General features: G+C 56.2%; 1 protein-coding gene across 3 annotated transcripts in view; it reads right to left on the bottom strand.

Moving 5' to 3' along the window:
* The window catches only part of NHERF2 (NHERF family PDZ scaffold protein 2), a 42,047-nt gene that overhangs the window by 8,047 nt on the left and 17,826 nt on the right, over positions 1-16,174 (bottom strand). For all 3 annotated transcript variants that reach the window (XR_008467987.1, XM_054211165.1, XM_054211164.1), the window contains exons 3-4: positions 5,726-5,902; positions 2,104-2,257 (exon numbers count right to left, since the gene is read on the bottom strand). Coding sequence is in view for 2 of the 3 variants with exons in the window: in XM_054211165.1 (XP_054067140.1) it covers positions 2,104-2,257; positions 5,726-5,902 (331 nt within the window). In the remaining variant the exon portion in view is untranslated. The remainder of the gene's footprint in view (positions 1-2,103; positions 2,258-5,725; positions 5,903-16,174) is intronic.

The raw sequence follows: 16,174 nt of genomic DNA, 5'->3' as shown, positions 1-16,174 counted from the left end.
TTGGCGTCACAACAGCGTGCGGCAAACAACCCGCTCCCCAGAGACCACGGCTTTTTTTTTTTTTTTTTTTTTCTCACTTCCAACAATTCACACCAACAGTATTCCACACAATGGCAAATTTTATGCAGACAAGCTGCCAGTCACCAAGATCAAGTCATTGCTAAAGGCATTACCATGTCTCATCTGTCCCAGGCTAACAGATGTGTTAATTGTGAGAGGATTAATAACTGAATTATGTCGAGCATGAACGCCACTCGGGGCAAAGCCCTCACTCTGTGCGTGTCTCCAGCAGAAGACAATGATGTGGATGCACATCACTCTGTAACCCAAAATCCAGTGAAGCAAGAGCGGCGGCACGGTGCCAAAGGCGGCTGGCAACTGCAGAAACCCAGGGCAGCTAGTTGCACAGCTCCAAAGCCATCGCCTCCCTGCGCCCCGTACGGATACAGCTGGGATCTCCAAAGGGTCGATTTGGGGGCTGCATCAGTGCGAGCTGCAGGGATTCCTAACGCAAATCACGGCATCTTTGCCTTTAAAAAAAACAAACTCAAGTCATCATTTTGAGAGCACGCTGGTGCAAAAGCCTCAGTTATGGTGTTGGGATCCTTGAGTACTGTATCATACAGACTCATGTTTACAGTATGGTAAGATCTGAGCAACGGTCATCAGAAGAAAGTCAGCTCACAGCAGAAATGATGCTAAAATTATTTACGTGAGAAGCAAGCTTCAAATCACAAGCAATATTAAAGTGGAACTGCGCTTAAAAAAGTAATTTCAAAATTTGGCACGTCTGGAAATATTTTTGTATTTCCTTAATTCTGAAAGGTGCTCTTAAATAGCTCTTAAAATACACTCATTGGCTAAAACGCTGAGGTGCTTAGGATCAGCGGTAAGACATGGAAATTGTCAGCTTGAGGTCAAAGCAGTTTGATTAAAGAGCGCAATTATTATTTCCTCTTATCCTGCAAACAACAGAATTAACCAGAGCACTTTGTCACGTACTGCCCTGTCACCGGCCAGGCAGACCCCATTCTTGATCTCTTGATCGCTGACGAACGCATCGAGACGGCCGCGAGGGCTGCAGAGCCGAGGCAGGGGCTCGAGCACCCCCCGCCCCCGCACCCCCCGGTGTGGCAGTGGCCCTGGCTCTGTCCCCACCCCGGGGAACAAGGGCTCCTTTATCGCTCCTGCCAGCAGACTGCTCTCGCCCCAGCTCCTCCTCGAACCGATGCCCAGCATCTGACACCACTTTCGCCCCGTGCGCTTCTCTGCATTGTTCGACCCGTTTCTTTGGACAAAATCTCCCCATTGAGCATCCCAGGGAGCCAGGGTGCGGATCAGATAAGGAAGAGCTGTATTGGGAAACAGAGCTCCCCATTCAGCCGGGGAGGGGCAGGAGGGGCCGGGGAGCCTCCTGCTCCCTCCCCATCCCGGAGCTGCAGTACAACAGGTTGGGGAGCGGACGGGCAGCTTTCTCTGCCAGGTTTCAACAGCAAGGAAAGCATTTCCTGCAACAGCCACCCCTGTGATCGCCCCAGCGTGAAACCCTTCCCTCTGCGCACACACGGTGTTTGCTTTGGTGTTTCTCGATGCACCCTCGGGCTCCTTCGCTGGAGCAAAGGGCAGCGGGGGATTTATTGCCCTTTCTCTCCCAAGACCCCAGCTCAGCACCCCGGGCGGACCGCTCTGCTCCCCCCGACCCCACGGGGCCACCCCGTCTCCCAGGGTACGGGTGCTGCAGCCGAAACGGAGGGGCTGGAGGAACTGCCATCGGGAGAGGCTTCCCAGCCCCAACCAGATGGACCGGTCCCATCAGAGCATCCCTCACCGGGCACCCAGCTCCCCCCAAATCCCACTACGCTTTACCTCAGTCACTTTATGGCAGCAAGTTCCTAAGCTAATTATTCACCGTGTAAAAATAAATGTTTTATGGCTAGAATAGGGAGCATTCTCACTATTTATAAATAGCTGGGTGGTGCTCAGGAAACTACAGAGGGATGAGACAGAAGGGAAACATGACTCTCCCTCACTTCTGAAATCCCACCCACGACACAGGGAGCCACAGGAACGGCGTAGAGTCACCCAGGGAAAGCGAGGTCTCACCTTTAGTGTGCTCCTCCGTGGGGGTCACCCCCAGCTTCTTGAAGTAATCATCTGTTTCAGGGTCCACCACCAGGAGCCTGGCTTCGTTCTCCCTGGACTTAATGTGGGACACCACCTCTGAGTGCCGCAGGCCTTCCACGTTTATGCCATTCACCTGCAAAGTGACAGCATCAGAACCTAAATCTGTGCCCCCCACAGCAGAGACGCTGCTCACAGACCCCTGGAGCAGACTTCTCATCCCCTGAGTCATGGGATTTTCCTTTTATTAGTTTCCGTTGGGATGACAGGAAGGCTACAGGCTTGTTCCTTTGCCCTCTCAAGCCAGCCATGGCCTCCTACCACCCGGCCACCTACCCGGTGCCTCTGCCAGAGCATCCTTCATGTTACTGCACACCTCTGCCTCTGCCTGCATCCCAAACACATCCATCAGGAATCACGGACCCCAGACTCCACCATCGCCTCACCCACCCAGGTCCTGCCAAAACGCTCTGGTTGCCCTCTTTAGTGATTTCAAAGCCAGCCTTCACCTTGGATGTGCCCCAGGGATCTCAGGCTGCCTACGGGGTGCAACCATGTGCACGGGCAGCAGGCTGGGTGCCACTGGTGTGTCCAGCTCCCCGTCCCTGCTCAGCTGTCTGTGGCATCACCACACCATCGTTCGTCCCTCCCTGACAGAAAAAACACGTGTATTTCCCATGTCCCCGGCAGGCGAGTCTCTGTGCCTGCTGCACAGATTCATTTCTCCCTTCCCTGCGTGCGAGCCGGGACCTACCAGGGAATGTGATCCTCTGCTCCCGGTTGTTCCCCACAGCGAGGGGACAATTGTGATTTCAAGGCATTGTTCGCGGTGGGGAATGAATCACCCTTTGTCCCGCAGGGGAAGGTCTCTGCGCCGCCCAGCCCCTCGCGGCTGGACCCGCTTTTGTTTGATAAACTCTTTTCACTGCTCCAGCCCGTCTCCAGCAAAGCTCAACCCACCCTTCGCCGCCCATCCTGCCTTTGGCATCTGAAGGCGCCTGCCCACAGGAGAGCAGAGCGATGGGCTAATTCAGCTTGGATGGAGAAGGGGAGAGACCGCTGGTGGGATAGAGATCACCAGGAACGGAATAACCTCCTCCTTTTAAAAAATAGCTACTCCATTACTACAGCTTTCTAGTCTGGTCTAGTGGGAGGTGTCCCTGCCCATGGCAGGGAGGTTGGAACTAGATGGTCTTTAAGGTCCCTTCCAACCCGAACCATTCTATGATTCTATGTTCTATAAAGAAATCTGTCCAGCCTTTGTTAGGAGAAGCGGACATAACATTACAACTGCACGCTTTGGATGCACACGCCTGCTCTCCTGTGGGGCCGTCAGGAGAGCAGGTATCACCACCATCGACACTTTTTTATTCCTCCTCCGCCTGCAGGCAGACAGCTGCTTTCTCCCATGCTGGACCCCGAAACACACCAACACCAGAGCCGGGGACTGAGCCCAGGAGTGGGGTAACCCCATCCCAGCAGCCCCCCAGGGAGCTGAGTTACGCCGGCACGGCATTGCCCCAGCATCAGCAGAACGTGGCAGCCCGTCCCAGGGAAGCAGGACAGTGGATGAGCCTGGTCCTGGCCCAGCCATGGTCCCTCTCATTGCAGAGTCATGGCTGCATCGCAGCGGGGACAGGCAGACACCGCCCCTGGGTCGTGCCCAGGCTGTCGGGGGGCTGGAGACCCTCCTTTGGAGGTCCTTTGGGGTCTCCGGCCCCCCCAACAGCCTGGACACGACCCAGAGGCAGCAGTTGCCCATTCCCACTGCGAAGGGACAAGGCAGGTGAACGCTGCAGAGCCTGAGCTGGGCAGGCTCCAAACTTTGGGTTCCCCTTTGCGTTTCGGATGCCTGAACACAACCCCGGGGCAGAAGCAGGTCCTGAGGGCCAGGATATGGCTGCAAGGGCTGGGATGAAAAGGGACACAACACACTCTCCCCCCACCCCCCGCCTCCCCCAGCCCTTCCCAGGCTTTGCATCTCACTGGCTACCGCAGCTGCCGGCTTGTGACCCCTCTCTGTCCCCAGCAGTGTCCCCCAGGGGAAAGGTCACCCCAATTTGCACCCGATGCTCACCCCTGGTTGAGCTCGGCAAGGCGGTTCGGGGCTGCTCTCCCCCCACCCCAGCACCCCCAGCCCACCCAGGGCAGCAGGGCTGGGGGGCATCAAATATTTATCGAAGCCCCAAAGAGCAGGTACGGAGGGGATCAGGTTTCCAAGCTCGCTAGCTCACCCCTTACCGCTTTGTGTGCGCCAGGCACTCCGCCAAGCACCGATAAATAAATAACACAACCCCTCGCCGTGACACCGCGCTGCCGCCGGCACCCTGCTCCTGGCCCCACACTGCTCCCGGCATTAAACTTTCAGGTGCCGGGAAGAGGCAGCAGCTCCCATGGGCCAGGGGACAATAATTCACGGGGCTAGAAAGCAGGCGAGCGCTTTGGTTTTAGTTATTTCTCCGACTCGCCCGGCTCTGCAGGTTGAGAGTGTTTTCTTCCAGGGAATGCAAACCCCATTCCCGCTCTGAGCCGGCAGCGAGGGCCACGGCTTGGTCCCCACGGGAGGGTTTTGGGGTTCATCCTCCTGGGGAAGGGCCACGCATCCGCCCCTGAGCGGGGGTCCTCCCATGGTGCAGAAGGCAAAGAGGTGATGGCCGCCGTGCCTGGGACACCAGCTGCCGGATCAAGCCCTGCCTGTCCCTCTTCCTGCTCAAGCCCTGCCCAGAGCCCAGGCAGCTCTGGATGGGGGAGCCTCATTCTTCAGGAAAAACATAAGATGCGATTCCATCAAAACTTGTGTTGTCCAGTACTCTGTGACCAGGAAGCTGCTTCCAAGAGCAGTTTCTCCCCATCTTTCACAATTTTCCATCTTAAAATCTCTGCAAAGGTTTTTTCCCCTCTTTTTACAAACGCCTGCCTGGCAGGCATCAGCTCAGATAGGCAGCACCAATGTGTCCCTACGCCCGCAGCAGGACGTCAGACTGGAGTGTGGCTGGGTGGGAGGCCACCCTGTCCCCTGCACTGGTGGTGGGACGGGTCACACATGTCCCCACACCCCTTTTGCTGCAGTTCCAGCTCCAGCACCAAGTGGCATCAGGCAATGCCACTGAGCGTGCGACTCGCTGTGCTGCAGGGGGAAGATGGGAACCCACCAAGCACCCCATCTGTCCACAGGATCCCGCTGCCACCCCCGAGCCACCTGGATGGGCACAGGGGCGCAGTTCACCTGCTCCGACCCTCCGCTGTTCCAGCCGGAGTCAGCAGCACCGTCTAGATCTCAGCGCTCGCAAGTGCCCGCTTTGAATGAGCTGCCAAAGGACCACAAAGCCACTGCCTAAGCACCCACATGGGTCTTACAGCTCTGTATTACAGAGGAATACAGGGGGGATGTGACGGAAAAGGTCACAAGATGGGGGTTTGTTTCAGCTTCAGGCTTCCCAAGGGTCCCATCACTTCTGCTGTCCCTCTTCCCACCCGTGAAATGGGGACAGGACCCAGCTGCTCCTGCCAGGCTGGGCAGGATCGAACACCCCCGCATGGCATGCGCCGAGGAAACCCCCAGAGGCTCCCCAGGAAAGGAGATGCCGAGCCCCCGCGCCGTTACCTCCACCAGCCGGTCCTGGGGCCGCAGCCCCGCTCTGGAGGCCGGTGAGTCGGGGTCGACCGAGCGGATGAACTGCCCCGGCCGGGACTTCTCGCTGTGCAGGTTGAAGCCGTAGCCATTAGGACCTTTCTTCAGGTGGCAGAGACGTGGGCACAGCTCCTTCTGCCCGTTTAAATCCTGATTAACAGAGGAGGGGTTGGGGGGGGGGAGACAAAAGATTTAATTTATAGGTCTAGTTTTGCTCTAAAGTAGATGCAATCATAAATAAAGCTACCAAGGAAGCACTGTATCTGCACCCCGTCCTCCCGTTACCCTGAACGGGGACAGCTTAACAAATGAATTTCCTCTCATTGAGTCTATTTTAGAAAATCAATTGTCCGAAACCATTCCAGAAAAATTAAAACAAAACAAAAAATGCATTTCCTTCATCAAAAGCAGCCCAGATAAAGTCCACCCATAAGCCAAGACGCCCCCCGGCAACGGCCGAGCCCCATGGCCACAGCCCCGGGCAGGGAGGAACTGAACCCGAAAGCCCGGGCAAAGCACACAGGCCCACCGAGACACCGCATTAACCTTAGTTATTTATTTAAGGCAGTGCCTTGCTCTCGATCCCAGTGACACTGGCATCGCCTGCAGGTTTGGTCACCTCCCAGCGGAGGGGCTTTGGGGACCGGGGTGACGAACACCACGCCTGATGGCTCCCTGCAGATCCTAAAGGCTGAGCTTGCTGTAGGATGAACAGTACAGGAGCATGCGAAGAGGTTAGCGCCTTCCCCCCATCCCATGGAAAACGCTTTACGTCTCCTCGGGGCAGCTGGGGAGCAACAAACACCAGCTTTTCTCCAGGTCTGCTGGACCCATTACACTCCCTCGGATGCCGTTGCCCCCACCAGCCTCTCCACAGCCCCTTCCAGCCCACACGCTGGGCAGCACCGGCTCACGGCACAGCACCACGTCTCCGGCAAGAACCGCTTTGGAGACAGAGGTTTTCATTTCCATCTGTAGTTTAAGGAAAACACCCCCTGTGGCTGAGTTTTAATCTTTCATTAAAAGAAATGCTGCTCCCCTCCTGCTATCAGACCTTTAATTTTTTTTTTTTCAGATCGCATTTACGATGAAATCTCTTACAGCCCTTCCTTTCAAATTGAAAACCCACGCAGCAATTTCCTCCACGTTCCCGTCTTTGCCAAAAGGCACCATGAAACACCAAACCTACACCCCCTCCCTTCCTCGGGCAGCTCTGGGGCTCCTACGTGCCCCATGCGGGCTTCTCGCTGGAAATGCCTGTGCCGGCAGCTCCTTGCACTCACAGCACCTTGGGGTTATTTCTGCAAAACACCCTCATTATGGCTTAAAAGCTGCTTCCTCTCCAGGAAGGGCTGCGGGAGCTGAGGACAGCCATGGCTGATGCCCAGCAGACCTGGCCTGGCCACCGCTCACGTGGAAAACCCCAATGCCCAAGGGGCTCCAGCTGCACATAGACCCTGTACAGCAAGAGCCAAACAAGCCAAAGGACATTTCCCACTGCCACTGTGGAGCCGGACTATCCGCAGGGTCCTTGCGTGTGTCGATGATCACAGGGAATAACTCCATTTGCAATGATACAAGGCGATTTTGGCCACTGCAAGTCACGGTGGGGCAAATACGGAGGGCAGTGAAGAGCTGAATTAATTCACCAGCACTTGCTGATCTCCCGTGGGGACAGCGGTGACCTGCCAATGGCACCCCCGAGGTGAATACCTGATTCCCACAGGAGGGGCACAGCATCCAAGCCGATCACCGGGCGGCTGGGCACTGCCGGCTCCTGCTGCCGGGGCCACCACGGCTAAGTCACTTCAGGGGCTGATCCCACCTCCTTCATCCCCTCAAAGAAGGAAATTCCCAGAGGAGCGCCAGGCAGGGACACGCAGAGCAGTCACCTGCAGGGATTTGCCGTGCTGGGGGATGGCTCTGCTGCCTTTTTCCTTCGGCACGGCCACAGGGCACCGCCCCTCGCTCCGTACCTACGGGCACCGCATTAATGCAAACAGCAAAACATGACTAATATTACCCATGCATGTCCCTGTCCCCAGCTGGGCTCCCCACTGGGCAGAGCTCAGGGCCAGAGGATCCCCAGGCGCACGGGGCATCAGCCGTCACCTGCACCGAGCATGGGCACCGTTGGTGACACAAACACACCCATCCGGGGTGACACTGCTGCCGCTGGCAGGGGACAGAGGCCACAGATGATGAGAGATAAACCCAAATAATCCCAGCAAGAAATACCCACTTCATGCCACGGAGAGCACGTGTCCCCATACTGCAAGCCGTGACCATGGCCACCCGGCAAGCAGGGGCTCCGGACACCCTCCAGCACCGACCGCAGGCTCTAATGCAATGGGATGAGACCTGGGGATGGGGTGGGACCTGGGGACAGGGCAAGGGAAGGCAGAGACCCACCGCGATGGCTTCACTGTGGGGGGAATCTCCCCCTTGCCCCGTCCGGCGCTTGCTCCAACCCACGGGCACCCGCCGGCTCAACGGGATGTAAATAAACATCCCAGCACAGCTCTCCTCAAGCCGCTTATGAAATACTCAAGCTGGTGGGTTGGAAGAGCTCAGGGGATGGCTCTGGCGTGACTGCAGCCTCCATCCCCACACAGCCCTTTTCTTGGGAACACAAATGCAAAAAAAAAAAAAAAAAAAAAAAAAGCCACTATTTTCCCCCCCATCACTTACAGCCACATCTCCCCAGGGCGGCTGACCACACCGAACCGCCTCCTCCATTGCCCCTGCAGCTTGCTGCCTCCCACTGAGCTCTTCCAAACACAGTCCCCGCGGGGCTGGCAGCCTGAACCCCCCGTGGGACCCCAGCCCCACCGAACCCCAAGGCGGGGAGGTGACAGCAAAGCCTTCCCCAGGGCTGCGCATCAGCGCTCCCCGCCAAAGCAAGGGCTGAAGCTGCACCCATCTGCTCCCACGGGTGCGTGGCGACTGCTGCTCTCTGACGGTGAGCCGTGAGACTGGTGCTAGAGTCCTGGGGCAAAAAAGCAGGGGGAATTTTGGCCACGGATGCAATGCACAGGGAAGACAGAAGTGGATCGGGACCCAGGACCAGCTTGACCAGCCCAATCCCAGCACCTGGGAAGAAAAGAGGGATGCGAGATGACCAGCCCTTGCTGGACGCCAGGTCAGAGCCGCTCAGGATGCCGCCGCTCCGGGCGCAGGAGGGACACATTGGCCACTCAGATTCCTTTGCGCAGAGCACCAAATGCTTCAAAAAAGCAGTTAAAAATGAGAGCCGCCATCAGCAGCACCCATCGCAGTCTTCGGGGCTTGCTTGGACCAGCTGCAAACTGTAGCTGAACATTCACAGAGATTAAAAAAAAGCACAGAGGGAGCTGCAAGAAAAGCCTTACCAACTGCTCACACACTGCAGCTGAGCTTGTGGGGCACGTGGATGCTGCCAGGACAAGTTCTGGGGGAAAAAAGACCCAGAGATACCTGCCCGGGAGATGTTCTTGGCATCAACACCTCAGTGGACAGATTGGTTCTTAAAAGGGAAAAAATCATCAATGCAACATCTAAATCATCGGTGTGACATCAAGACCAACTGGTGCAACGCTCACCGGATCAATAAAACCCAGCTCCTGCCAAAACAGCTCCCAAAGCGCCTCAGCTACCTGCTCAGTAAAATTCAGGACATACTTTAAAAAGTAAGTAAAAGCCACGACCCCGCGCTCGCATCCTCTCCCTCCGCAGATTTAGCACGCCTGTATTTTTCCCATGGCCCCGGAGCAGTTAGTTCACCCTATCTGCAAATATTTCCAGCTTGCCTTGGAGTTCTTCAAAAAGTGAAGAAAACAGGAAATGATTCAACTGGCCAAAGAGGGTCGGATCCGCGCGACCTTAAAGGATGCACGGGGCTTGGCGCAGCTAGGAAAAGGGGGCACATCTCACAAGCAGAAGGGAACCCATCCGGGATCACCTATTTGGGTTTAAAAAGCACCTTTTTAAACCATTTTCCTCTCGCATCATTTTTACAGGGCCAGAGCTCAGGCAGCAATGGGAAAGCACCGAGAAAAATCGCCCAAAAATGCCGCGCTGTAGCTGCCGTCCCATCACGGGGATCCCCGGGGCTCAGCAAGTGGCTGCGGGGGGGACACGCCAGCTGGGCCAGTCCCTCTGCTGTCGGGGGATCCCCCGGGATCGCCAGTGAAATCAAATTCCTCAACAAATAAACCGCGCAGGGGGAAGCTTCGTCTGCAGGATCCCTTTGGCTGCGAGGGTGGCGAGCGGTGCCATGTCCCACACGGGCTGGGCTCCGCTTTCACCACAAAATCTTGAATTCGAGGGCCTTAACCGAAAGGAATTCAAGACCTTTGTTTTTAGAATAAATAAATAAATAAATAATCCCCATTCAGCATCTGTTCTGAGCAGAAATCCTCCGGCAAAACTGCTTATCCCACCACAGAGATGATCCGGGGCTTTCGCAGGGCTCTTAAACCTCCCGACTAACGCAATCCTCGGCCACTGGAAAAAAAAAAAAAAATAGGTCTTAGACCAGAGCTCCGCAAAGCCCCTCTCTGGGATTAAGCAAACACCGACGCTCCCTTCGCTTCACCCAGCCCCGAGTACATGCTCAAACACTTCGCCTTACATGCTCTGTTGACACGGAGCTGCTGCGTCTCTTTGCCAGCTCTGCTATTTATTTTTCTTTTCGAGCGGTGCCAGCGTTTCCCTGGTTGTGTTCTGGGAAGATATTTCCTAAGCTCCTGGGGGGATTTTGCCTTTGTGAAACCCAAGCCCTGCGACAAAGCGTTCCCTGTAACGGTGGCACGTTATCTGGGCTCCCAGAAACCCACCGTCGCTCACCTGCGTGCAGAGAAAAACCCCTATGGAAAGGCTTCGGTATTGCTCCAGAGGCAGCTTTGCTGCCCTTTCACACGCCAAGAACACAAAAGCTTTTTTGTTTAGTTTAGTTAAGTTTAGGTAAGTTAGATTCACATGTATACTAGAAAGTAAAAAAAAAAATTAACCGTACCTTTTTGTCTGTTTGTGTGCAGAAGAAACTGCGTGCAAAAAAAATTGCAAAAGCAGCAATTTTTTTTTTTTTTCCCCTCTAGGTATCCAGATACTACCGGTGGCCGTTAATTTCACAAATTGTATTAAGAAGCAATAGCATGGCCATGTCATACTCCACCTACAAGTATCCAGTGTCTACACCCATCCACAGGTACACGTGTGTGTGCAGACAAACGCTGCTCGGACGATAAGCTGCATTGCCACACCACCCCTCGAGCTGCTGCTTGAGGCAAATCATTGTCATTTTAGAAGGAAAAAGGTTTCGGAAACGCTGTTCAAGCCAGTCCATTTAGAAATGCACAAACAAGACATTAAATAACAATGAAATACTTTCAAAAAAAAAAAACCAAAAAACAAAAAACACAAATCAAAACCAAACAGTGGTTGGGTGTTACCAGCTCTCACAATCTCATTGCAACTCCTGCAGCATCTGATGTTTTTTTTCCCCCCTTAGAGTTTCCAGTGCTGCTGCTGGGATCCAGGGTCCCCTGGGGACACCCCCCGCAGCTCACTGGGATGCCACAGCACAGGCTTCGTGCCACCCCCGCGCAGCCCCCTCCAGTGCCCAGGACCCTTCCCGTCTTGGACACCTGGATGTTTCAGGCACACTCCACCATGGTGCCGGTATCATAAATGTCACCGGCTCTGATTAACGAGCGGTTTCCATGCAATTAATTAGCAGCTACCAACCTCCATGCAAGCAGAATCCACTTGCAGAAGCACCAAATCGTTGGCATTTTGGTCTTTTCTGTTTCCTGAAACAAAATCACCTCCTGGATTTTGAGTGGCAGGAAGGAAGGCCCCCACGCTCCACTGTCCATGCAAAACCCACCTGCCCCTCGAATAGCCCCTCCTTGGCTCCAGCACCCACACACCAGCCCCAGCTCAACGCCGCGAGGCCACCAGTGTCACAGACCTGTTTGCCATCACCGCTGACCCAGCCCCAAGCTCTGGGATGGGGCTGCCCCCCTGCTCCCCCCAGCCCCAGCTCACTGCCTAATCCCTGCCTCCAAACCATCACCCAGAGCCCGACTCGGAGCAGGGCTGGGGATGAAAAAGGGCTTTTCAAAGACCCCCATCACACGGGCGTTAGCACAGGCTTTTGAGCACGATGCAAACTCCCCAGCAGCCCAGCCCTGGCCGACCCAGCCACAGCAGCCGTGGGTCTCTCCCTACCCAGGATGCGGCGGCCAAGTCCCAGGACCATCTCCAGCCCCTCCACCCCACAGCTCCCCGCACCGCACAAGCAAATGCACACACTGTGACGGGCTAAACCCCTTGAAAAGGCAGGCTTTGGGGGTTTATTCCAGGAATAAAACACCAGTGCCAGTGTGGACATCTGCCTCTCCTGGGTCTTCCAGGAGAGGAGGAGGAGGGCTGATGTGGATGCCCCATCCCTGGAGGTGTTCAAGACCAGGCTGGATGGGGCTTGGAGCAACCTGGTCTAGTGGGAGGTGTACCCTGCCCAGGGCAGGGGGGCTGGAACTAGATGATCCTTAAGGTCCCTTCCAACCCGAACCATTCTACGATCCTAGGAACACATGCACAGACACAGAGCTAGTCTAGCAGCCGAAGCCAGGTCGGTACCATCTGCTGCAGGAGCCCGGTGGGTCCTGGCACACCGCGGGGCGGAGCAGCTCCTGCAGACCAGCGCGCCGAAGCCACGATGCTGCTGTGCACCTCAGCAAGGGGATTCAACCCCTGAACCTCTTCCAAGGCTGAAGGGATGCTCTCGGCACAGCCGGGAAGCGCACAGCGTCCCACAGCCACACTGTGAGGAGAACAAGAGCTCTGGCCCCACTTGTCCCCTCGGAATGGGGATTTGCTCAAACCAAGCTGAGCTTATCTGCCAGGGGCATTGATGGCCGCCTTGGCCCCGTCACAGTGCGTAATCACCGGAGATCAGGGCTTGTCACCTAATCGGCTCAACCCTGCCTGGGACCACCTCACCCCTGGCACTCTGCACCCACCGGCGCTTTCGGGGCTGCTCCCGGCATCGCCTCCACGGCCCAGCCCCGTGGGCTCTGCCATTCCCTGGGGGCAGTTAAATAGGGTCTAATCAGCCCTGTCAGGAATTGCACCTCCCGGACACACTCCAGGCTCCAGATCACCCTGCGACACGTCAAGCCTTTCCGCCTCTGCTCAGCCAAGCTGGAGAAAGCACAGGCAGGAGCCTAATTTACATTGTTAACATATTTTCTTTTAAGTCAGCTCCCGTGGTGTTTCCTCTCCTCTCACATGTGTTTTCAGTCAGAAAATGGCTCCTTTGCTCACCTGCTCCCTGCAAAGAAAACCACTGCCAAAGCCTGCCAGGGCGAGGAGACACCAGGCTCCTGTCCTGCCCCATGGCCGCCTTGGGACACCAAGATGTCCTTAGGGGACAAAGGACACTGCTCAGGGCTTTGGTGTCCATCCCTGCTGTCTTGCCTCCAGCCAGGACCTCTCCAACTCCTGCACTTTGGCTTCTCTGCTCCGGGGAGGGATGCAGGGGAGGGATGCAGGGGAGGGATGCAGGGGAGGGATGCAGGGGAGGGATGCAGGGCTGCCTCTGGGAATTGCAGAAGAGAAGGGCAGCTCCAGCAGCGCAGGACCCTGACCAAAGCCCGAACACCAGCAGGCAGAGCAGCAAAGGGCAACACTGAGAGCCGGGAAAGAGCCGAATGGGGGGAGAAACTCATGCAGGAAGGGGGCCCAGGGCCACATCACCGCCAGAACAAGGGGCCCATTTACACCCGCCCTAACACAGGCACCCTCCCTTGTCAGTAATGGTTATACTAGGAGCCGAGCTGACCCGCAGGCAAGCTTTAATTGCCACTATTATTACTACAATTTTTTTGGAAGCTCAAAGCCAGCTGCCTTCACTCAGATTTTGGGATGCACTTAACTTTAAGCAGATGCTTATCACCCTGATCTGGGAAGGGGAGGGAGGGTCCTCACCTCCCAGATGTGAAAATCTGCTGTCTTTCACACTACAAAGATGAGGAAAGCTGGGAGAAGCAGGAACCCTCACCGTGGCTGCCAGCGCTGCCCACAGCCCTGCTCACCGTGAGAACCGGGGAGGCTTTGGGCTGGTACCACAGCCAGGAGTGGGATTATTGCCTCCACTGGCGGCCGTGCCAGGGAGCTGCCGCCTGCTACAGCCAGGCTGGTTTTCATTCCCCTTCCCCCAGGAATGACTCAAGTTTTCCCAATAACGCAGCACCAGAAAGGGGGCTATTGTAGCCCTGCATCCCCCGGGGCCAGGAGGACCTTGGTGACACTTTGGGGAAGGGGGGCGGGTGTGTGTGTGCTGACTGCTGATGGCAAATGTCAAAGGAGCCTCGAAACCCAGCCAGAAAGTGGGACCATGGGCCAGCAGTGCTGCGAGGGGGGAGGCAGAGCACCCCCAGGTCTGCGCCACAGGGCAAGGACGCGGCAGCTCTCCTCCCATCGCTGGGAAAAGCAGAGCAAGGATGCTCCTGGGGCTTCCCAACCCCCGGATGGTCCTCAGCTCCACACCGGGATGCTGCGGCCCCCCCCCCGCTACGCTGCTCGGAAGGGCTCAATGCTCCCCCCCTACTCCCCGGCCGCACACGTTTCACCCAGCTCCGTCCCCCAGCTCAGAGTCAGCCAGCGCCGAATCGGCTCAAACTCCAGATGTTGGTGAAATGCTATAAATAAAGGAGGGGGAAGGGGAGAGGCGGCTGGTGGGACGCCAGGCGCGCCGAAACACAAGCAGATGTTCCCCTTCCTCGCAGGACTGAGCTGCGCCCATCCGCAGCTGTGTCTGGGGAGAAAGGTGGCAGTTCCAGCACCCAAAGGTGCCCTGACTGGCCAGAACCCCCCAAGAACCTGCAGAAGGAGGGGGCAATTCCGAGGTTTTTCCACCAGCCAGGCCAGGAATAAATCCTTGGTCAGGACCAGCTCAGTAAACAACCTGCTTCCATTTTTATACAGCCACAACTCTAATTACCACCCGCCCCGTTAGCCAAGGAGGTGTTTCGGCTCAGACACCAGCCATCAATAGAAAAACCTGACTTCATTCTTCCATTACAGACCCAACAGCCTGACTGACACTTGTTGCTTCACAGCATCTCCTGGGCAGTGGCCAAACCGCAACTCCCAAACCGGGAGAAAGTTCTGGGTGCTCCCCAGGGACGAGCAGGGACCGCGGCAGCACCCACAGCCATCGCTGCCCCGAGAGACAAGGAGGGGCTCAAACAAACACGGCTGAGCTGCCACGAAATACCTTTTGGCAGAGCCTGTGATCACCCTGAAATGGGCAGAGTCATCTTAAAGATCACGGGGAGGAGAGGAGGGGTGCTGCAGGTTCCTGACGCTGGCACAAACTGTGCCGCGGTGCCACCGTCCCTCTCCTCGGTGTCAAAGCTTCATGTCTCCACCGACCCAAAGCGCCGGGCACCTCGCCTGCCAGCCCCAAACACGAGGCCTGGCCTTTTGTAGCCTATTTAAAATTGCTTCCATTATTCAAATTGCTCTAATTATTTAAATTGCTCCAGCTGGGTTTGAGTGATAGAATCATTAAAAAAAAAATATATATATTTTTAAAAGGACAAAAGACATTAAGATTTGTGATGTTTGCCCTAACAGCTGTAGCATTGCTGCCCCAGCATCCTCACGCTGGCTGGGGAGGGGGCTCCTCCAGGCATCTGTGTCTCCACCTGGGGGGCTGCTGGAGGAGCGGGGGCTGCACCGGCACGCACACCCAGCGCCCTTTGGATGCATCCCGCCACTTTCCCTGCCAACACGCAGCACAAAGGGAGCGATGGAGGATGGCAGGCGAGCCAGGAGACAGCCGAGCGATCCCAATTAGCAGTGGAAAGCATCCAGCCACGGGTACTCAGCAGGAGCCACAGCCAAACCGCAGCTGATATGGTAATTTGGATATTTTCAGTGGGTGAGTCTCCAGCCCCTGCCGGGTCTGCTGCAGTGGATGGGAGAACAGAGTTGGGGGCTGGCTGTGCTGGATGGGGTGATGCCAGGTTCCTGCTCTGTCCTTAGTCACAGCCCGACAGATTAGACGTGCAATGGAAACCCTGCGCCCGCAGGATGGCTCCTTCCAGCAGCAGAGAGGTAGGATGATGCCCACAAACTGCCACAGCAGGTACCAAGCCTCGGCAGGGCCCCACCATCCTCAGGGGACACTCACCCTGAGCCCTGCAGCTATTTCAGACAGAGCGGAGGGGACGGCATGTCCAAAACCACGACATCGCTGGTGACCCTCAGCCCCCAGCAGCCCTTTCCAGGTCAACACAAAAGCAATCAGGAAAAAAAAAAAAAAAAAAAAAACACCAAAAAATCAATGAGGTTCTTCACTGTCCCTTGGCACTGCAGGAGCAGCACGAAGAAGAGGTACGCACCCTCTCTGAGCCATGCACCAAAGCG

Source organism: Rissa tridactyla, chromosome 8 (genome assembly GCF_028500815.1).
Source record: "Rissa tridactyla isolate bRisTri1 chromosome 8, bRisTri1.patW.cur.20221130, whole genome shotgun sequence".
NCBI lineage: Eukaryota > Metazoa > Chordata > Aves > Charadriiformes > Laridae > Rissa > Rissa tridactyla.
The sequence above is the reverse complement of the archived record's forward strand: the minus strand, read 5'-3'. Positions and strand labels throughout refer to the sequence as shown.